The sequence below is a fragment of the Equus asinus genome, chromosome 7, assembly GCF_041296235.1.
Source record: "Equus asinus isolate D_3611 breed Donkey chromosome 7, EquAss-T2T_v2, whole genome shotgun sequence".
Taxonomy (NCBI): Eukaryota; Metazoa; Chordata; class Mammalia; order Perissodactyla; family Equidae; genus Equus; species Equus asinus.
This window is the reverse complement of record NC_091796.1, coordinates 78,386,522-78,409,151: the sequence shown is the minus strand read 5'-3', so window position 1 is coordinate 78,409,151 and position 22,630 is coordinate 78,386,522. Positions and strand designations below refer to the sequence as shown.

Below are 22,630 nucleotides of genomic sequence, written 5' to 3'. Positions count from 1 at the left end.
CCGGCCGCGAACGCCAATCAGTGCAGGCGCCGGCTGGAGGGCCGGGCTCCGTGCGTCCGGAAGGCCCCGGCGGGTCGCCCTGCCCCGGGTTGCGGCCACAGCACTTCCCCACCCCCACCCTCGCGTCCATCTCTCCCCCGGATTCCCCCCCGTCTGCCGCGCCTACAGCGATACTGGGGACACGTCTGCTTTGTGATGGGCTTGGAGTCTCTCCTGCAGATCCCTTTGGGTGGGGGAGAGTAAGGAGCAAGTGTTTGGTGTCAGACAGCCGGGCTTCGAGTCCCACCTCAGTCCTGACATAGCTCCATGAGGCTGCGGTGAGCCTCTCACCTGTCAAGCGGAGATGTCTGCACCTCCTTGGGCGAGGGGGTGGCCCGGTGAGACTTCGGTAAGTCCCGGAGCGCCCGCCCCGAGAGGAGGCTGCGCCGGGGCCGGCGGCCGCTGCCCGCCCCTCCCCGCCCCCTCAGGTGGGTTTCACTTTGCGCCGCCGCTGCCTCGCCCGGATCGGATTTCTTTCCCCAGAAGTTGGCCGTCTGCGTCGGCATTTGGCGCTGGGTGCCAACCCCGAGCTGTCAGCGCAGTGCGCGGCTGTGATTTATCTCGTGCTCCCTGGGGCCGGGCGCTCCATCCGCTTCCGCTCCTCTCGAAGGCTCCAGGTGACCCGCTCACTTCAGGCGGGAGCAGATGTCTGTCCAGCCCCTGGGGACCGCCCGCCGAAAGGCTCCTAGCACGGCTGCCCACCGGCACCGCTCCAAAGGCGAGAAAGTGAGTTGGCGCAGAAAGAGGCAGCCGGCTGGACCGGCCGCAGTCACCCTTTCGCAGGCTGAGGAGCCGCCGGGCATCCCCGGGCGGTCAGGGTTCAGCTGCGCCCCCGGGAAAACCGCTGTAACACAGCGTCTCTGATTCCTCACATGTAAGATGAAGTCGAATGGAAACAGTAGTTTGCAAATGGGTAGCCTGAGAACCAGATCAGTTTATATACCTCATTAACTTGCCCAAGTGAAAACATGAGGCGTAATTAATATATAATAAAATGCACAGATGTTAAGTATGTATTTATTTGATGAGTGTATACACAAGCAAGATGCAGAACGTTTCCATTGCCCCAGAGAGTTCCCTCATGCTCCTGTCTGGTCAGCTCTCCATCCCCATCTCTCCCAGACAACCACTTTCTAACTCTTCTCAGCATTTGCATGCCTTTTTAAAATTTTAAATTTTAATGCCGAAATGGCATTCTCCACAGAGTCACCTCACTCACTTACTACCTGCCTGGCTCCTCTTTGTAGGATTTGATCCTCACTAGATGCTTCCCCAGGCCTTCCCAGGTCTAACATTTTAGGAGTCTAGGGGCCTCCCAAGGGGCTCTCAAACTCTGGCACACTTCCACTAAACGACTCTGGGCTTCCCAAATCCAGGCACATCTCCTCGGTACTCTCCGTCCAAAGGGACCCATCTGAATTCCCTCGTGCTCCCCATGACTCACGTGCCCCTGCAGAACCTCTCAGGCCCAGCCTTCACACAGGGCCCGGGGTCCACCAGGTGGGAGGAGACAGGACTAGGAGGATGCACTCATGGGTAGAGTGCAAAGTGGATATTTCACTCATTGTTTGGTTATTTTTGACACATGTTCTAATGCTTGGAAAATTTCCCACTTTAGGAGTCCTGTTTTTCCCAGATGGAAGCTAGAAAACTGGTGTTAGAAGCCTGTGATGTGGAGTTCTCTGGTCAGGGGTACCAGGAAAGAGTTGCAGGTGACAACATGTAAGGAAAACGAGTGCACAGGCATCAGTTTCTCAAGGGAAGGTGGTGGTACCAAAGGCATCTGACGCGTTTTGGGGGGCAGCTGTGGCTGCGAGCTTTCGTTCCCAATGCAGCAAGCAGGGCTTGCATGGCTGCAGTGGCAGGAACAGGCAGATGGCTCCTGGCAGCACACAAATGGCAGCATTGAGTGCTCTGTGGCAGCAGCGCCCTCTCCAGGTCGCTTCTGCAGCCTGGTTTTGGATTGCATTCCTGGAAGCTTCACCTCGGGTCAGGCCTGGCTCTTTGGCCCTGCCAATATCCTTTTAATAAATTAAGTCCTTTTTTGCTTAATCAGGTCAGTACCAGCTTTGGCTGCTTGTGATGAAGAACTAGTGATGAGCTCGCGAGCCAGAGGTGGGAGAAAGGCAGGGCACCTACAATAGTTTTTAAGGATGGCCTCGCCAAGGAGAAGGGCTGTGTGAGCCCAGATGGTTCCTGGGAAAAGTTCGGTGTCTTCACTGGAAGAAATACAGCTCACATTTTGTCAGTGGTAAGGAGTAACCAATCTTTGCCCATTCCCCCTGCATGCAGGACATCTGAACAGGCCTTAGCTAATGATGGCTAAGGCTGGGTGGAAAGACTGCCTTCAGACAACCAGCGTGAGTTTGATGGCTTTCTGGAGACCTAACTGGCTTCTGCTTCCCTCCACTAACCAGTCCAGATCATGCCAAGTCAGCCTTGGAGAAGCCGTTTCTGCTTCCATTGTGTTCTCTGCCCCAGCTGTTGGGAGTGCTGAATGCCTGGCAGACAGTTCTGCGGAAGACAAAACAAGCCGGCTGCCGATCCAGTGCCCTAGACCGAGTATGGGCCAGGGCCGCCCAGTCTTATCAGGAGTGAAGGGAGACCAGTCGGGGTGGAAACTCAAGGTCCTGAGGGCCCTACATGCTCAGACACAGAGCTGATATTCCAAATATCTAGTTTACATCTTATCTATTTCATTTAATGTTTGAGACAGCCCCAACGAGGTACATATTATTTTTAGTTTTCCAGATGAGGAAAATGAAGTTCAAAAAAGTTGTCTCCTTAAGATCACTCAGCCGGTCATTTCCTGGAACAGGATAGGCCCTCAAGTATGTGTTGAATGAGGGAAAGTGGCAGGATTGAGATACTTGATCATACCCAGCACACTGCCAGGTGACGTGTAGTCTGGGAAAATGCAGATCTTTCTTTCAGTCTTTCCCTTTTTTTTTCTAGTAATTTCTCTCAATTGCCAACTCACCCAAGGCTCAAAGTCCCTACAGAACTGAAGATGCAATTCTACTTGCAATATAAAATTCCAGCCTCTCAGCTGTGTTCAGGAATACACTTCTAATAATGAGCATACATTTTCTTTTTCTTACAGTTTTTTTGAGGAAGATTAGCCCTGAGCTAACATCTGCTGCCAATCCTCCTCTTTTTGCTGAGGAAGACTGACCCTGAGTTAACATCCGTGCCTATCTTCCTCTACCTTATATAGGGGATGCCTGCCACAGCATAGCTTGACAAGTGGTGCATAGGTCCACACCTGGGATCTGAACTGGCGAACCCAGGGCCGCTGAAGCAGAACATGCAAACTTAAACACTCCTCCACCAGGCCGGCCACCTTCTTCTTACAGTTTTTTTTTTCTCCAGCTTTATCGAGGTATGATTGACAAGTAAAAATTATATATATGTATTTAGGCTGTACAACATGTTTTTTTTAAGGTTACAGTGTGATGATTTAATATATGTACATTGGGAAATGCTTACCATAATCAAGCTGGTTACCACATCCATCACCTCACATAGTTTTTTTTGTCTGTTGTGAGAATACTTAAGATCTGCTCTCTTAGCAAATTTCAAGTGTACAATACAGTATTGTTAACTGTACATTAGATCCCCAGAAGTTATTCATCTTACAACTGAAAGTTTGTCCCCTTTGACCAGCGTGTCCCCAATTCCCCCACCTCCCTGCCCCTGGGAACCACCATTCTACTTTCTGGTTCTATGAATTTGACTGTTTAGATTCCGCATTTATAAGTGAGATCACACAGTGTTTGTCTTTCTGTGTCTGGCTTATTTCACTTAGCACAATGTCCTCCAGGTTCATCCATGTTGTTGCGAATGGCAGAATTTCCTTCTTTTTTATGGTTAAATAATATTGCATTGTGTGTGTGTATATATATATATACAGCACATTTTCTTTATCCATTCATCCATCAATGGGCACTTAGGTTGTTTCCATGTGTTAGCTATTGTAAATAATGCTGCAATGATCATAGGAGTGCATACATCTCTTCAAGATATTGGTTTCATTTCCTTTGGATAAATACCCAGAAGTGGAGTTGCTGAATCATATGGTAGTTCTACTTTTAATTTTTTGAGGAACCTCCATGCTGTTTTCCATAGTAGCTGCACCAATTTACATTCCCAACAGTGCACAAGGGCTCCCTTTTCTCCACATCCTTGTCAGCACTTATCTCTTGTCTTTGTCCTGATAGCCGTCCTAACAGGTGTGAAGTGATATTTCACTGTGGTTTTGATTTGCATTTCCCTGGTTAATGATGCCAAGCACCTTTTCATGTACCTGTTGGCCATTTGTATGTCGTCTTTGGAAATATGTCTATTCAGGTCATTTGCCCATTTTCTAATCAGGTTACTTGTGTTTTTATTATTGAGTTGTATGAGTTCCTTATATATTTTGGATATTAACCCCTTATCAGATAAATGGTTTGCAAATATTTTCTCCCATTTTGTAGGTCTTTTCATTTTGTTGATTGTTTCCTTTTCTGTACAAAAGAACATACATTTCCATAATATTGCTTTTATCCATAGTCCACAGGCTCATGTGGTCACCATGGTCCCATGAAACAAGTATCAGCATGGCCATCTTATGACTAGCCTATGGTAGTCAAATGTGTGAGTAATGACCGGGGTCCAGCTCTCTGATCCTACACTTCAGCTAGAGTGAGCCAGATACAGAGTCTTACTTAACTCTCTCCTCTTCCTCAGCCAGGAATGGGCAGGAAGACATTCTTAGATAGGAAACAGTGACAAGGGTCTCCCTGGAGTCACACCCTGATTGGGCCTCAATAGCTCCCAGCAACCTGGACGAGAGTGGCTCTTCCCACAGTGCCATCTCCTCAGCCCCCAGCCCTCTCTGTCCCTGACCCCACTCTCAGGCAGGCTGGCCATGCTGGTGCCAAGTGAAGGAGCCAGGAACGCTCCTGCTGTAGGTTCCCTGAGCTGTCCTGACACCTGGATCAGTCTGGTGGCTGGGCCCAGCACATGTATCCCTATAGGGCCAAGCAGCAGAAGAGGCAGACAGATCTGGGCTCCAGGCCAGGCCATGCTGCAGCATCAAATCTCTTCCACAGAACCTCTCTCTCTCCTCCAACTCTAATTCCATCACTCAGACTCCAGGATTCCACAGGCTATGGTCCCAATTCAGCCGCAACTGCACACTCCTCTTCGTCCATCTGGACATTTGCCATCCTTCCACTCTGGCACGTGTCTGCCTTGTTTGGAGTTTTTCTCTATTTGTTTATGTCCCTTCCAGACTGTGAGCTCCTTGAGGACGGACTCCAGGGCATACAGGAGGAGCTCGACAAATGCTCACTGTCTTGATGTGTCTTCACTCAGTTTCTTCTTTGAGTCTGACACTCAAACGGAGACTGACCTCTTAGGCCCTCAGCTTCCTCTCATCTATAAAACAGAATCTGGGGGCTGGCTGAGAATGTACGTGAAAGCAATCTTTAGAGGCGGACTTGTCACCCGCTCTTTGTGTTAAGATGGCTTACATCCAGGCTCTGCCATTAGCTGTGTGAACTAAGGACAATCACTGGACTTCTCTGGGCCTCCCGACTTGCTTCATGTAGTCCTCTCCCACTTGGACTATGCAGCAGCCTTTTTAGATGGCTCTCTCCGCCTACAGCAGGATCCCCCACAGAATCTCAGCTTGCCACCATCACTCGTGTGACCTTTCCAAGGCCCAAAGCTGATCACGTGAGCTTCCTATTTCAAACCCTTGGTAGGGTCTCCATTCCTTTGACGCCAGTTCCCAACTCCTGATCTTTGACTCTAACACTCTCCACAACCTGGTCCTGGATTTGACCGGGCCCACCCTGTTGCTTTCCCACACACTCTCTACTCAGCCACACTGGTTCTAATATTCTGAGAAGCCAGCGGGCGTTTTCATATCTTCTTTTTACTTGTTGCTCCCACAGTCTAGAATGCTTTCCTTCTTATCTTTCCAAAGTTCTTCAAGATTCAGTCAAATGACTCTTCTTTTGTGAAGGCTTTTCTGATGCCACTCCCTCCTCTTCTGAGGACTGAAACACTTACCTCTGTTTACTGAATGGTATTCCACTTTGACTGCATTTCTCAAGGCCAGGGGTGGGTCTTGGGCTCCTTTACCAGTTGCAGGGCTTGGCTGCTCCCAGGGAACCCGAGAAGGAGGGGAGGTGGAGTAGAGGGCACTGCAGGTAGGTTCAAAGCCAGTAGGCCAAAGGACTATGGGGATGGGGGAGCCAAGGGAGAGCATGTGCTGGCACAGACCAACTGCCCTATCTCAGGCAGTCCCACATTTGAGATGTCCTGAGACAGGGAGTCCCTTGCACTAGACTAGATAATTCTGTTACCAGCAGCGTCAACCTCTTGCTAGGCTTCTGCTCTCTCTCTGCCCAATAACTGCTTACACCCAAGGTTGCCAATGGAGAAGTGTTTCTGGGGGTGGCCCAAGGACCTTGCTGCCCTGCCAGCCTGCCAGCCGCTTCACAGCACTAACACGGGCTCTTGGCATCCAAGGGCATCGCTGTGGGCAGCACACTGCTCAGAAATACTGAAGGTGTTCGGTGCTCCCCCTTGTGGGTGATGTGTGGATTAAAATGTAGACACCAATTTGGCTTCTAAGAGCAAGTATAATATTTCATTGGGGGCAGGGGGTTGTGCTCAGTCTAGCCAACAAGCCCATAGCGATTTGTTGTTACAATCTCACACACTCTCTTAGAACATCTGAATGACAGACACGGTGCTGGTTTCTCATCTAGAACAGAATTAGCAATTCATTGGACCAGTTGCCAGGGGCTCCGGCTTTACTCAATGAAAAGATGTTGGGCAAGTTACTCTGAAACCCTTGTGGCTTCATATATTAAAAAGGGTCCCTCCTAACTCCCAGCATCAAGATATCCTTGGAGTATTTTATCCAGATCCAGCAGCATGTTCTTTTCTGGTTTATCAAAACACGGAAGGCAGGGACAGAAGAAAACGTATCACAGGTTCTACTCACATTCCTGCCTGCCCCACCCCCCACCCTCTGCACAGGGGAAGACCCAATTCACACAGGGGCTGGAGGGTTGGAAGGAAACAAGAGGTGGAGGGTGGAGGTTTTGGTGAGACAGTGATAATAGAGGTCTGAGCACACAGAGGAAGATAGAGAACGGGGACACTTCCTGTTCCAGGGCATGTCCCCTTAAATAAACCAGAAAGCAGAGGGTACAGGAGTGTTGGGGAGGGAGAACCAAAGGATAGAAGGAAGACTGGGCATCCCTCCCAGGCCAGGTCAGGTGCTCTGTATGTAACTGTAACACAGATATTCAGAAGAGGAAAGAAGGGTGTCCTTGGGCCCCAGCCAGGAAGCGGGGGAGACAAGCAGGGATGAGGGAGGGAGGAAGTCACCAAGCTCCACCTTGAGGTGCGAGAGGAGCCACTAGATGTGGAAACTGCAGACTGTCACATGCATGAGTCATCATGTGGTAACAGGAACTCAGAGGCCAGGCCAGGACTACACCTGGGAAGGGACCTTGGTTGAGGCAAGGCCAAATTCTCTGTAGAATTTTAAATCTGGAAACTTAGACGTCATCTAGGGAACCAACATGTCTTGCACACCACCTGTTGCCTCCCCTCTCCTTCAGCCAGTGGCACCTTCTGTGCAGAGTTCATTCTCTTGTGGTCCACCAAGCCTTTGCCCACATAGGTCCTTCTGCTCAGAGAACCCTTCCCACCTTCTTCACTAGCTCATTCTGCTCTGCCTTTGAATTCAGTGCAGGTCCCATCTCCTTCTAGATGCTCTCCCTGAGCCCTACTCTGCATCCTTGCCCCTAAGTGTTTTCTAAGCACCCTGCACTTGTCTCCCAGTATTTTCCTCACTACTGGCAATTGTGTTTTCTTGTTTGCATCCCTCACTGAACCACAAGCTCTTTAAGGACTGGAATTGACCCTTACTCCCTTGTACACTCAGCACCTAGGAGTACCAGGTACATAGGCAGAGCTCAGCTGCTGAATGAAGAGATGAGTGGAGAAGCGGGGCTCAGCTTACTTCCAGTTCCCCCCTCTGGAGAACATAGGATCTATACTGTCCTGCACCAGACAGCCCTTTAAGTATCTGATGATGGTTATCAATTCTGCCCCCAAGAGCATCCCAGACATAGATAAACAACCCAGTGCCTTCCAAGCATCCTCAAATGTCCTGGCTTCCCATCCCTCTCCACCGGGCTCCCTCCTCTGATGGCTTTTGAATGTCACGATCCCTTATAAAGGAGGCAATCAGAGGGGGACATGTGATTTCACTCACATTCCTATCCCAAATTGATAGAACGGGGCAATGGCCAACACTGCAAAGGAAATGGGGCCCAGACTTTCAGATCCCTAAATCAGTCTCATAGTACCTTACTACTGTTAGTTAGTCCTGGATTAGTAACCTGAACCCAGTTAACTTCCCACCTGCACACTTAGTCCCATGCCCAGACTCCCAACCTCTTCGTTGACTCCCAAGCAGCCCTCACCTCAGGGTGAGACAAAGGTGGAGCCACACAAAGGTAGCAGCTGGTTCTGCCAGGGATCAGGGCAGCCACTGGGGACAGTGCAGATGAGAAAAAAGAGCCCCTTCAGGGCAGACCAATTCCTTTAACATATATTTATTGAGGACCTTGCTTCCTGGAACTTATATTTTATCAGGGAAGAGGGAAAAAGTAAAGACATCTATTATAAAGCAGATGAAAACGTGATCAGTGTACAGAAAGAGAAAGAGAACAGGGTAACAAGCATTGGGGTGGGGGTGGGGCGGATTACAATTTTAAATGAGGTGATCACAAGAGGCCTAGTTGAAGGAGACCGGACCAGACCTGAAGGAAGGGAGGAAACTGGGAGAAGGGCATTCTAGACCTAAGGACAAGATACAAGGTTGCTTATTTCTCACATTATAAAAACTACACTGTAGGATGCAGCTCTAGTGTATAAGAATCAGAAACAAAACTAAACAGAATAAGGATTACTGGCTTTTTCGGTTAAACCTACTTATCCACATTTTGATTTATATACATTTTGATCTCAGGGCAGCAGGATGAAAGGGCTGTTAATACCGCTGGCTTCCTAAGACTTCACAGTCCACTGCTCAAGGCAAAGGAGGGAGGAGGCGCTCACCGGAAGGCTTGTGGAAGAGGTGCAGGATCATAAACACCATGTCCTTTTGGCCTATTTTCTTCTTTACGAGAGAGGTTTTCAGGAAACATGTAACACTCCAGGCACAATCTTTGTAACTGGCTATATCCCATGTGATACACATTGAAAACAAGCACAAAGTGGACCAGGAATAAATAATGAAATCTAATGACTAAACATACAAACTATACATTTAAGTGATACACCACAGTATATAACACTTAACTGCAGAGAAGTCAAAAATGGGCTCCAGTACTAAAGTCCACAGAGGGTGAAAACATTCATTAAATTTAGATTGCATTTCTATTGAAATCTCTATTCCAGGGTCAGTTGTTTATAACCTCTATATACTCATAGAGCAGTTCTGCCCTTTGAAATGAATCCACTGTGATTGGGATCTGTTGCCTGCTCGCCTCTTTTCTGGGAGCAGAGCGAACTTCACAAATAACATTTGCTAACAATGGCAACGCAAAAATCCCATCAATGAATTGGTATCCTTTGGGGCAGACGGTGTATGAGTCCTGAGTCTCCCCTTCTCCTTTCCTTCCCTCCTTCCCTAAAGGATGTGCATATAGTGGGTACATCGTTCCTCTGCCCTTCAAAGCTTTTCCTTACCTTTTCTGATATTCAAACGTGGGTCAAGTCTGGTCGTCTAACAGAAGAATGAACTGCCGAGAGGGTAAGTAATGAGCCACCAACACAAGGTATGCACTAATAAAAATTTAATATCAGAAAACAAATCAGAAAACAGCAAAAACATTTTTTAACCGTTCACAATTAAAGTGGAAAGAGACAAAATTATAAGGCAGCCATCCATGGAATGATTTCATGTGTTTACAAAGGATCCAGGAAAAGAGACATTTAAAATCACTGTTCAGGCTACTGAACCAGGGGAACTGCAGTGTTATCCCACAAAACTTCCAACTTGCTAGAAGATGCTATCAGAAAAAAAAAATCAAAGCCAATCTCCTTCTGTTAGGCTGGGGGCCTATCTAGAGAATTCCTTATGGTTGTCTGGTCCTTTCCTATGAGTCACAAATTTCTCTCAGGTCTCCTGAGGTGAATTGAGATGTCTCAGGTACAAAGGGGTTCCATCATTGGTCTTAATTTCACAGCATCTCCAACAGTGCTCTTTGGGTGATGTGGACCACTCTGTATCAGCAGAAATTTTCTAATGCAAGGAAGGTTCCCCTGTGGAACACCTACAGAGGTTCTCACCTCGCCCTGCAGCAGTTCTGGGATGAATCTGGTCATTATTCTTAGTCCCCCAAGAGGCCCAGGGGCCCCACAGGCAGGAACATTCTTTGAGGGCTTGTGCCCTTGACAATACAGTTCCCATGTTCAGTTCCTAGCTACCATGTGTCTGAGGGGCTTAATACACTCCAATGCTGGTGTGTCCTCCTAGTTCTAATCCTTGAAAAAGAGAAAAACCAGGCAGCGACACTTAGAAATAGGCTGGTAAGAACATACAATTACCTTTCCTCCTTTCTACAAAGAACTGACCACTCAACACGGCCACCTCTCTCTTTTTTCTTATGATTCAAAATACAGGAACAGGGCCAATGGGGTTGTTTTGAATAGGGAAATAAAAAGGTGAGGGGAAGAGAAAACACATGGCCTCTACAGGTGGCACCTTTTCCAACTTGCTCCACTCCAGTGCAGAACCTTTGCCAAAGAAAGAAATTTGGCAGCAGCGCACCCAGAAAAGCCATCGGATCTGGAACATGGCTGCTTCAGGGAAATGGGGACTGATAAGCAATGTGCTGGAGAATGTGAGGGCAATGGATCAGGAGTTTTTTTCAACTTAATTTGCCACTTAAGAGAATACTCAGACTCTGAAGAAAGTCTATCCCTACCAAGGAAAGAGAGTCAAATTGCAATTAAGATTAACTTTGGTTATGAGGAAGGAAGGACCATGCTTTTCATCATCAACTGCATCTCTTTGGTAGCCAATAATTCCATTTGTAATCACGGCAGCAACTTAAGTATTGCCAATGTTTTCAAAGGTGTGAGAGCATTAAGGCATCCACATCTAAGAAGGTGCTTTTAAACAAGAGGAAAAGGGAACTGAACTGTGTCAGTAACTGACCACCAATGTGGCCTGTCCTGGAACACTGCCCACCATGCCCAAGCTCTTCCCCCATGAAGGAGGTCTCTGCCATGCTGCTCGGGTCCCTCCTGCCTGAAGATGCATTTGAGCCCTATGAGATTAGATGAGTATGGCTATTTCTGCCTGCTGACCAGGAGAGGAGTGAGTAGTTCCTGAGGCAGCAGTTTTAAAATCAGGGAAAGCCCACAGTTTCGGAGAGCTGATAGGTCTTGAAAGTTTTGCTTGTTAATGTGAGGTTGAGAGGGGAAGGCAAATTTGGAAATTAGATGGTTCAATCCTCGCCAGAGTTCAAGGCCCTACCCAGCAAGATATTCTAGCCAAACTCTTAAGGGATGGCAAGGCACTGCTGAAAGAGGCTTTGGCCAGTAGAACAAATGTCTGATCACTGCACACACGATATGATAGAAAGTGCTACTATCCAAACTAAACCAGACACTAAGATGTGCTGTTTATTTAACAAAGTCAATTTCCAGGGAGAATCAAGGCAATCCTGTCATTCTGAAGGACCAGATGAAACCTCATGACTCTCCTCAGGGCTGTTAATGGGAAAGTCACTTAGACTTTCCACCCTGTACCTTCCCTTGGTCTTCCTATTGTATGCCGTGGGTGCCAGCCACTACACAAAACCGTGCCCTATTGATGCTACTTTGGTCTACAGCCAGCAGAGGGCTTGTGAGTTCTACTTCCATAGCTGCTGACCTGGTGACAAATCTAGGAAGGAAATAAATCGTAGGCATGCTGGCTTATGCGTCACATGAAACCTTTTACAAACTCCTAAATGCTCTGCTCTGAAGAAAATAGTCTTGGTTCCCTCTTTATGTAACGTGTTTTGAAATGGTACAGAAAATCAAAATAAATTAATAATACAATATTACACGCATTTGATAACACAAAGTTTACGGGGATTTTGGCAAATATGGAAAAATTATCTTAGTTTGTTTAACACTTTTACTATCTCAATTGTTTAAATTACCAGAATATTAGTGATTGTGTCATCTCACACATGAGGAAGTGATGTTTTAAGGGCTGAACAAAGCTGCATTTGACACAAAGATAACTTCATTGAAGGGAATAAAGAATAGAGACAATATCATCTTCACCATCACAGTTCAAGAAGTGGTTGTCCTTATGAGAATTCAACTCACACAAATATTAACATCGCCCCCAGCAGTATGCAGCAAATTGTAGGGAGGTGGGGCTAGAGGGAAAAGTTAGGAGATAAGCATGGAAAAGAAAAGATGAAGACACGAGACATGATTTCAATAAGCTTTAAATCAGCAGGCAAACACTTCCCGTTTGTGATATATCTTGACTTTCTTTACTGCTACAGGTGCTTACGTGACGCTGACCTAGCACTCCCCAACGGACACCACATATTTTGCCAGAGGGACTGCTGATCTGCTAAGATAAATACTTAAAAAGAAAAAAAGGACAACATAGGTTTTGGTAATCTTACCTTCAAAAATGTTACTACAAAGATGGCATTAACTATCGAAATTCATTTAAAATTTAACACCCCTTAATTTCCAAAGATACTTTGGGATCTGACTGTTCTGGAAGGAAAGCCTAGGCCTGAACCTACCAGAACTTGGCTCCACTGTAAGAATGTGTTGGAGGCAGGTATTCTGCCAAGGAAAACTTAAAAAGAAATGCTACAAAATACCAGTCACCTCTTTAGAAGCTAGTCCCCCTCTGTGGCTCCACGTGATGGAATTGCAGGCTCCCTTTAGAGAGGTGCGTGCAGAAGGAGGGGTTTAAGTCTCTCGAGACATGCCTCGTCAATGGACATCTCACTCAAGTATAAAGTCAGTTTTCAATGTGTCTTGCCGTCATTTTCTTGACTCTAGCCCCAAGTTTACCACAATTATCTTTAGCATCTAAGATAGTAGGCATTATGACCTTCTATCAAGGGATGTGGCATAGATGCTAAAGCACCGGTCTTACATGGTGAGAACCACATTAAAATCAAGAAAGAAAGTGGCAAAGCCTCTAAACTACGAAAGAGATTGAGCTTAATAACAGAACACTGTATTTTCATAATTACTATTTCATTGTGAGTATGAAGTTCTCCACTTTTCCTTAAACTAAATTCCATCTTCCCTGAGAATAGGGTTAAGAGAAACATCAAAACTCAAAATGCCAAGGGCCTTTTAAAAGACAATACAACGGAATGTCTGTATCCAATCTCAACGTGTTGCTTCTACTCTAAAAGCTTTCCATTACTCCAGGTTTTAATCTCACCTCCCTCCGGACTCCAGGAATACAGGTGAGATGGGCAAGGCGAGCCAAGAGACTGAGGATGTGAGCAGCTATCATGTGCCAGCTGTTCTCACTGGATGGCAAACGGCCATGGACTGAGGCTGGAACCTGAACGTTTAATGCTGGTGTCCTACTGACAGGATGAGTGGGATGAGGCAACCCAGAACCAGAGCTGCCACCTCCAGGCGGCTGAGGCCTCTCCCTCCAGTGGCGTCGGGTTTGTGGCTGTGCCCGATTCCGCCCACCTCAGGGAGGACGTGTACTGTGGCAACATAAAGAAATGTCCCGGCAGAGAAAAGCATGGCCACTCCAGTGGCATTGACCTCTGAAAGCGCTTCTTTACTGCTCTGTGAATTAAGAGAGAGAGAGAGAGAGAAAGAAAGAAGAAAAATTAAGTCAAGTAAAATTCAGGGTCAGGAAGAAGTCCCAATAAAAACCACTCGATATTCACAACTGGAGCCATCTGGGACACTGGGGACATCTTGAAATCAGAGCAATTTTGTTATTCATGGGAAGTTTCCAAATAAGTTTCAGACTATTGGTGATGTACACAATTGCTTTTTCAAACAAACTTCGAGTCTGGTTTAACAGGTTTGGTCTGTATTATTCTTAAGATGGAATCAACAGCATTATTAATGCAGGTATTAAATTTCACACATTCATTTATTTAGTCTACTAATATTTAACAAACATTGTCTAAGTACGAGGCTCTAAGCCAGTGCTTGAGATACATGGTAATGATGATGCAGTACCTGCCCTCACAGAGCTTAGAAATATCTCATAAGCTAATCTTTAAACAACTAATTTCAACTTTTTCTATTTAAAAAGTGGACCTATGGACTAACACAATTAGTTAATATTTGAAGAAAAGAATATGCCATAAATGTACCATGTAACTGTATGCCTCCAGAATTATCATGCCTTCCTGCTAAAAGTTCTAAAAACTTACACTGATCCATGGAGTGCTAAATAGAGTAATACTTAAAAAGGACTACATAATGCTCACTGACTGAAAGAAGATAAGGCTTTTCAGGTGAACAGAAAGGGTTTTATAACACCCCATTTGTTAGCAATCCAGATCAACACACCCTTGACGGAAAGGAGCTTAACCATTAACCATGTCATTTCTCATCTGTTCCTTTAAATACAACTCTTACTAGATCAAATATGAATCGAATGACACTCAGAAGAATCAATGACCTTGAGAGAGGGTATGGGGGAAAGCAGTTCCCACAAACTAGCCCTGAAACAGAGGGGTTCTAAGATTTTCCTCCTGTCACCTGTCAGTTGACATTTAAGTACAACGGGGATGGTTGTTGCCAGGAGCTGCAGCCTTAATAGACAGAATTGCAAGGCAGGGAATGGTCCAGCATGAAGAACAGGGAAGAATGCCCAGGCTCTGAGCTGACAGATGACACTGCTGTCTCAGGTGTGAAGCCATGTTCCGTGCAATGATAAAGAACTGGATATTTAATGTTCAGTGATATGAGAGCTGGGAGCAGAATCTGAGTCTGAGCTGAATACAGACACCTCTGCTCATCCTTTACTCCTCTCAAAGCTGCTGCATGCTTGTCACCCATGCTGCATGTGCCTATTTAAACATTACAGACGTATTATTATGACTTAGTATGCATCTGTCAAAATTAGCATGTCTGGTTAGGTTTAAGTTACATTATTTTAAAGATCACATATTTGTGGAAATATTTTTGGAACTGATGGGGAAGTTCTTGAATTAAATGAATAACGAAATGCTTTAAATTTATGAAGGGAATTGACCTGGAACTAAGACATTTACCTTGTGATGGGTTTTTACTCCAAATTTTATTTTGAGTTTTGTTTTTCTCTGAAGGGCAAGATTCAGCCTGAGCTAACATCCGTTGCCAGTCTTCCTCTTTTTTTTCTCCTTCCCCAAAGCCCCAGTGCATGGTTGTACATCCTAGTTGTAAGTCTTTCTAGTTCTTCTACGTGAGCCACCGCCATAGCACGGCAACTGACAGACAGGTGGTGTGGTTCTGCAATGGTGAAGTGAACCTGGGCCGCCGAAGTAGTAAGCAGTGAACTTTAACCACTAGGCCATCAGGGCTGGCTCTTGAGTTCGAGGGGGTAATTTAATTGAAAAATTCAACACAAGAAGCCATAAGATGTAGGAGATCACAAAAGAATGAGTGAGACATTTGTCTAGATAAGCTAGGAATGAGTCAGACTTACCTTACTTAGTCCTAAGTATGTCACCATGGACATAACTGGTGCTGCCAGGGCAAAGACCAGTAAGTGCTTTCTGATTCGATTCCGCTCCAGGCCAGCATGCATTAAGAAGGAAACCAGCCCAAAAGCAGCTGGTGCCTGGAAAAGAATAATTAGCCCTTATTATTACTCCAGAAGTATGGATTGCTTCTATACTACGAAGTACATGTCATTTGACTGAATTCTTATATAAAAAAGCCAGGCATAGTACCCAGACTGAGTTCTGCCTTTTAGGAATTGATGTTCTAAGCTAAGAAAATATCCTACTTGTATGTGTGTGTTTTTTGGATAGGAGGAAAAGAAAAGTAGACAAGAAAAGAGTGTAAGAAAAGAGAAATGTTTATGAACAAAAATTACTATGAAATAGAGAAATCTGTAGAGAATTTAACAGTTTGAGTATATGACCATAAAAAAATAAAACCTCTTCAAGTAAAAGTTTAAGAAAATGGTAGCAAAAAACCCAGCTATGAACAGATTTATTCAACTGTCTAAAATGAAGAGCAATTATGAAAATAACTAAAAAAAATTTTCCCATTCTAGAAAAATGTTAATGACCAGGGCAATTTTAATTATGAATATATTCAGTATCAAATCTTACACGGAAATTTTGCTTACCTTATGTAGCATTATTGCTACAAACACAATTAACTGGACGCTGGTCTGTGAAGTAGAAGCTGCTGCTCCCAAAGCAACACCGTCAGCTAAATTTGGAAAAAGAGAAACATGAGACTATAAATAATAACAACTATAACTGTAGTGGTGGAGTGCGTGTGCTTTAAAGTCGGGTGGAGCTGGATTTGACTTTGGGAAGGTTATTTGACCTCTCTGAACCTTGGCCTTCTCATCTCTAAAATGGGTTCAATAAAGCATGTATTCTTAGGGTTTTCATGAAGGTTAAATGAGATAACGTATGTAAAGAGTTTATCACCTGGCCCAGAATATTCAATATGTCAAATATTATTGTTGTTGTTGGCACTGGAAAAAGTATGATGCTCAAAATCCACTGATTAATCAAATTATAACAACAGAAATATCAAAGAATTTCCAAGGAAACATCTCTGAATCTTGCAGATGAAAAAACAAAATCAGGACACCAGGACTCTGTGTAACCGGGTTATGATCTAAGGCATGCCCAATCAGCAATGAGGAGACTCCCGCTGTCTGCCGCCTACCTCTGCACTTGGAGCGCACACTGGGCACCAGGGCTCCTCCAGATGGAGCTCCAGGGCAGAGGTGAGCAAACTGCTTCTTAAAGGGCCAGATAGGAAATATTCTAGGCTTTGCAGGCCATTTGGTCTCTTGCAACTACTCAACTCTGCCATTATTGTGCAAAAGCAGCCACGGATAATAGTTAAACAAGTGGGCATGGCTGTGTTCCAGTAAAACTTAATGGATGCTGAAATTTGAATTTCATGTAATTTTCATGTGCCACAACACAGCCTTTTTTTTCCATCCATTAACAAATACAAAAATCATTCTTAGCTTGCAAACCCGTGATACTGAGTAGGCCAGGGCTTATACTTGTGCCAGAGCACTTCATTAAGCAAGCCTTTCCCCCAGGCCGGCCTGAGAGCATTTCATCTGGATGGTCCCTGTGATGTGAACACTAAGCCTCCCACTGTGCGACAGAAAAGAAAGGGTTCCACTGCCATACAACCCTACCTGCAGCATGGACGACCAGACCCAGCGTGGTGGTGATTTTGGAATTGCTAGGCCTTGCTGTTTCTGGATCTGAAGTGAAAATAAGCAAGTCAGTCATTAAGTAATGTGAAACAGAAACTGTCAGAGCACTGACCTGGAGGGGGAAGAATTCTTTGAAAGCTCTCAAAGGAGCAGATTATTATTTTCCTCCCTATTGTCTTTTTTTTCTTCTGCTTCAAACACTTAGAAGATTCCCCTGTCCTAAAGAGTGGGCAAGAGGGAACTCCTCATTTGACCCAGCCTTCCCTGAACAGACAATATGTAACCCCAACTGCCTCAGAGCCCTTAACCCTCGACCTCTCCATGGAAAGTGCTCTGTGGCCTCTGATCCCTTCTCTCCAGACCAATCTAATTGTCATTGCCTACCTGCTCCTCTTCCCCAGCATCCTGCAACTTTATCTTTAGTCTAACATCAAAATGTCGGTCACGTTTGCCCTTCTCCATTTTATTACCACCTTTCTAACCCACATTTTCATCAACTCAAACCTTAATTAGCAATTGGCTCACAACTCCTTTCCCTTTACTCTCTTTTCTCCCTACTCTAACTCACCTTTCATGGCCTTGTCTCAGTCATCTTTCTGAACTGCCACCCTTCTGTTGTGTCAGTTAACTAGTTAAGAATCTGCTACTTTTCAAATTCAGTCCAAACTGCTCTATTCGGTAGGTTCCTAAGTGCCTTATCAACTGGTATCATCATTTTTCTCACTAGCCAATCCAGTTAAACTAGTTTCTTTAACATCCTCTAACAAAACATTCTCACTCTCCTCAAATCTCCTCACCCCTAAATCTTGGCATGTACTGAACTCCTCAGCTCATCAATCCAAAACCTAGACATTTTGTTCAAAGTCTAATTCTAGGATCACTCCTCTCAAGAAAGAATCAAAGATTAATTCCAGGTCAAAACAATTCTTCCCTTGGCAAGAAACGAAGAGCTCTCTGTGCAGCCTCTACATGCTGCTTCAAGCTTTCTTCTGCAGCACCACTTTACAGAGATAAAACTCTTTTCACTTAAACGTCTTATACCTCCCGATTGACTGTAAACTATACAGAATTACACTTTCTACTTCTACTCGTTTTTCACATGTCTTACAGAATGTAGCACAGCACTGGGCACCCTAATAGTTGCTTAATAAATTCTTGTCAGGGAGTGAAAAAAGCTATTATTTGTTTGTATTATATGACTGTTACAGCTATTAGAGGAAATACACAAGCAATAAATAACGTCCAAACAATGTAAAGTTAAAAGATGTGGACATCAAAATGCCAGGTGAAATGACAGATGGACGTCAGTCAAGTAAATTCTGAAGGTTTTCATCTTCTTGAGGAGCCCAGAACACAGAAGGAATGGTTTACAATGGAAAAAGCATATACAAGTAAAGTAACATTATCTTTTTACTAATAAAATTTATCTTCTAATTAAAACACTGCAAGGAAGGGATGCTAAAGCCCCTAAGTGCGCTGAGACAACAAATATTTCAGTATCACCCCAAACTGGGAAGAACAATCCTATTATACTGTGTGACAAGCTCGTTTTGGCTTTTCTGCATACACAGCCTTGTGGTCTAGTTACAAGTAGCACCTTAAGTAAAAATTAGAGGTTTTAAAATTAAAGTACAGTTTTTATAAATGTATAGGAAAAGATTATACTTTGGAATAAATTTAATAAATGAATTAACTTTACTGATATTTAATAATACATAAAAACCTGCAGATAACAGGTAAAGCCAGGTCATCCGATACATGAAAGTCAGCAAAAACAGTGACCTCAGAGACAAAAGAGGAGGGAGAATAAAGGAACACAGGCCACATTTAAGTCTTTGTGTAGGATTACAGGACACTAATGGGCCTATAAATGCATTTTAAAAGGAAACTGAGAAGAATCGCAAGAAAAATGTCATCGAGGCCACTGTGGGCAACTATGTAATGCAGCTGTAGTCAGATACCATCCAACAGAGAGTGCTTCTTATTCGCTATTTGGAATAAAGCACAAAAATTGAAGCTTTTACTTCTAAATCAGTTTTCTAAGATAAGACTTTGTTAGTAAAAACAAAAACTGTCTATGGAAAAAAATGGAAAAGAAATAGTAAATGAAAGGAGATTAAAAACCTTTCTAGACCAAGGGTATTTTTTGTTTTGTTTAAGCTTAATTCCACGATTTTTAAAAAACCTTTTATTTGGAAGGAATTTCAAATTTTCAGAAAAGTTGCAAGAATAGTTCAAAAAACATTCATATACCCTTTTCTCAGAATGACCTAGTGTATATAACATTTTGCCCCATTTGCTTTATCATTTGTACTCACGTTCTCTCCTTCTCCATCCACACCACACAAACGCACATACATAGATACTTTTTCTCATACTTAGAAGAAATTGCCTACGTCATAATTCTTTATCCCTAGATACCTCAGTGTGTATTTCCTATGAGAAAGGATATTTCCCTACATAATCACACTATAGTGATCAACTTCAGTAAATTTGACACCGATGCTTTTTTTCTAATCTCTCTTGCATATTCTAATTTTCTCAATGGCCAAGAATGTCTTTCAGAGCAGTCTTCCTATCCAGCAAGGATCCAGTCTAGGATCCTATATTCCACTTAGTTGTACCTCTTCAGTCTCCTTTAATCTGGAACGTTTTCTCTGCCTTTGACTTTTGTGACATTGAGATCTCTGAAGAACATATCGCTCTCCCTGCGCCTTTCTTGTCTTTTAATAGAATGATCCTTCCTTTTGGGTTTGTCTGATGTGTCGCGTTCTTAGACGGAATATCACACAGGCGATGCCTCTCAGATCTCACATCCAGGAGGCACAGCATGCACATCTGCTGCTCACTAGTAGTGTGAATTTTGGATTATATCCTGGACACTGTGAATGTTATCTTACAGATACTCTGGATTCTATTATATTCCTCCAAAGAGTAGTGATTTTTTGTTTTGCTTTAAGTAACTTGGTTCGGCTTAAATGGGAAACTGTTTTTTGGGCAGCTGCTCAAATCTCTTTGGTTCTTTTATCTTTAGCTGAGCTGCCTGGAGCCTGCCCACGAAAGCATGGTTTGGGACTCAGCCAGAGACGTCTGCAGTTTATACACAGAATTTGGGGCTGAGTCTTCCTGCCTCTCTCCTTTCTAAGATTCTCCCTTCACTTTCCGGTAGTTACTCTGAACTCTGTCTTCTGGTTCCTCAGGCCAGAAAGACTGGGTTTTCTATCAGAGTTTTTGCTACTCCACAGGCCACTGACTGCTAAAAGCAGTAACAACAGGAAACTCATCCTGTTCCATGTATTGACTCCCCTCCCGAATTTGCCTGCTTTAGGCCACTCTCCAGTATCTTTAGGTAGTGGTTTTTAAATTTTGTCCAGAGTTTATAGTTATCTGTAAGGAGGTTGGTCTGACAGGAACTTACTTTCCCACACCAAAAGTTGAAGGCCAATGACATTAATTTTGACCAAGGTACTGTCTAATTTCTTCATTTAGTTACTTCTCTTCCTTTGCAACTAACAAGCAAATAAAATTTACCCCTAGATTTAACATTCATTGATCATTCTTGCCTGAGCCAATTTTTACTATGAATGTTGCTAAAATGATTTTCCAACTCCAGAATTCTTTCCACATTTGCCAGCCGGCATGTAGCATTCTACTGTAAGCAAGTGCCCTCCTGTTTTCTTTTATCTTTCTCTCTCTCTCATATGGATGTGCTCATTGATTCCCATTTTTTCAATGGTTTACACTTCATTACTAGTCTTAATTATTTTGGTGCTCAAATTGTCCTAGACCTGGTCAGTGGGAACCCCTTCAAGCTGGTTCTTGTATCCTGTGACATGTTTCCATCTTCTTCCTTCCTTCCTACTTTTTTTTGAGCACTAGATGTTCCAAGCTCATTTTGTACTTACCCTGCCCCTGTCCTGGAATCAGCCGTTTCTCTGAAGAGCCCTGGTATGATCATTGCTAATGGGGCGTCTTTGCTTCTAGACCCTTTCTGCAGTCAGAGCTAGGACATACATACACAGATATATAAACACATATGTACACATATACATTTTAGAAATCATGTGTCCAATAGCTCCAATTCCAAACCATCCCTACAAGGGATCTTTCTTGTCCTCTCCCATTCCATATCTGCATGTCCCTCATTCCACAGTGAGAACTGTGGTTCTACCAACATCAACACACTGACTCACTGCTCAATCCTACAGTACATCTAAAAATCTAAAAAAGAATTGCTCTGCCCATACCAGTACAAAAAGCAAAGCCTGCTATAAAGAGCTCAGTATTTGTTTATTCTTCCACAATCCCACCCAAGACTAAAGGTACACAGTCAAATACTACATTCATAAGTTACTTGAATTAGTTGTTTTTATAAATCCCCTTCAGTGTGATTGTGTTATATTTTTGAAATACAGTTCTTCTGTTTTAGCTATTTCCCCCATTCTTGTCTATTTCATTTTATTTTTTGATTATGGAGAAGATTAATGTGTTTCCAAAAGTCAAAACTATATCATCAAAAAGGCATCCCAGGAAGTGTCATGCCGTCCTAAAACCCTTCTGCCCTATCATACCCTCAGCTCTCCCCCACCGCTTACAGGTAACCAATTTTTTTTTCCAGCTGATCCTTCTTATGTTTCTTTTTTGTAAAGATAAGCAGTATACACACACACACACACACACACACGTTTTCTTATTTCTCCTTCTTTCTTACACAAAATATAGTATACGACAGATGCTTATTCATATTTTTGCTCTTTTTCACCTAACAATATCTCCTGAACATCTCTCCCTCTCAGTTCACAGAGATGTGAATCCTGATTCTTTTTCATAGCCACATAGAACTCCACTATATGTACACACTACAGTTCATTCAAGCAATCTCCACGACTGGACATTTAAGTGGTTTTACAATGATAAATAATGCTGCACTGAAAAATCTTGTGCATACGTATTTTCATGTTGGAGCCATATTATCAGAATACATTCCTAGAAGTGGGATTTTTGGGTCAAAGGGTAAACACATATGTAGTTTTGTCAGCTATTATCAAATTCTCCTCCACAGGGGCTCTACCATTTTGCATTCCCAGAGCAATATAAGAGAGTGTCTGGTTCACCACAGCTTTGCCAATAGAAGGTATT

At 44.0% G+C, this 22,630-nt stretch overlaps 1 protein-coding gene and 1 long non-coding RNA gene across 3 annotated transcripts in view; one reads left to right on the top strand and one right to left on the bottom strand.

Moving 5' to 3' along the window:
- Window positions 1–116: 116 nt before the first annotated feature.
- Window positions 117–2,290, top strand: LOC123287135 (uncharacterized). Its single transcript, XR_011504648.1, has 3 exons — window positions 117–388; window positions 1,658–1,761; window positions 2,096–2,290. It is a non-coding gene; the product is annotated as an uncharacterized lncRNA (long non-coding RNA).
- A 7,612-nt stretch (window positions 2,291–9,902) lies between these two features.
- SLC39A9 (solute carrier family 39 member 9) overlaps window positions 9,903–22,630 on the bottom strand; it is a 50,245-nt gene continuing 37,517 nt past the window's right edge. For both annotated transcript variants that reach the window (XM_014867206.3, XM_044773871.2), the window contains 4 exons: window positions 17,471–17,539; window positions 16,424–16,509; window positions 15,773–15,907; window positions 9,903–13,911 (listed from right to left, as the gene is read on the bottom strand). In XM_014867206.3, coding sequence (XP_014722692.1) covers window positions 13,681–13,911; window positions 15,773–15,907; window positions 16,424–16,509; window positions 17,471–17,539 — 521 coding nt within the window. In that variant the 3' untranslated portion in view covers window positions 9,903–13,680. The remainder of the gene's footprint in view (window positions 13,912–15,772; window positions 15,908–16,423; window positions 16,510–17,470; window positions 17,540–22,630) is intronic.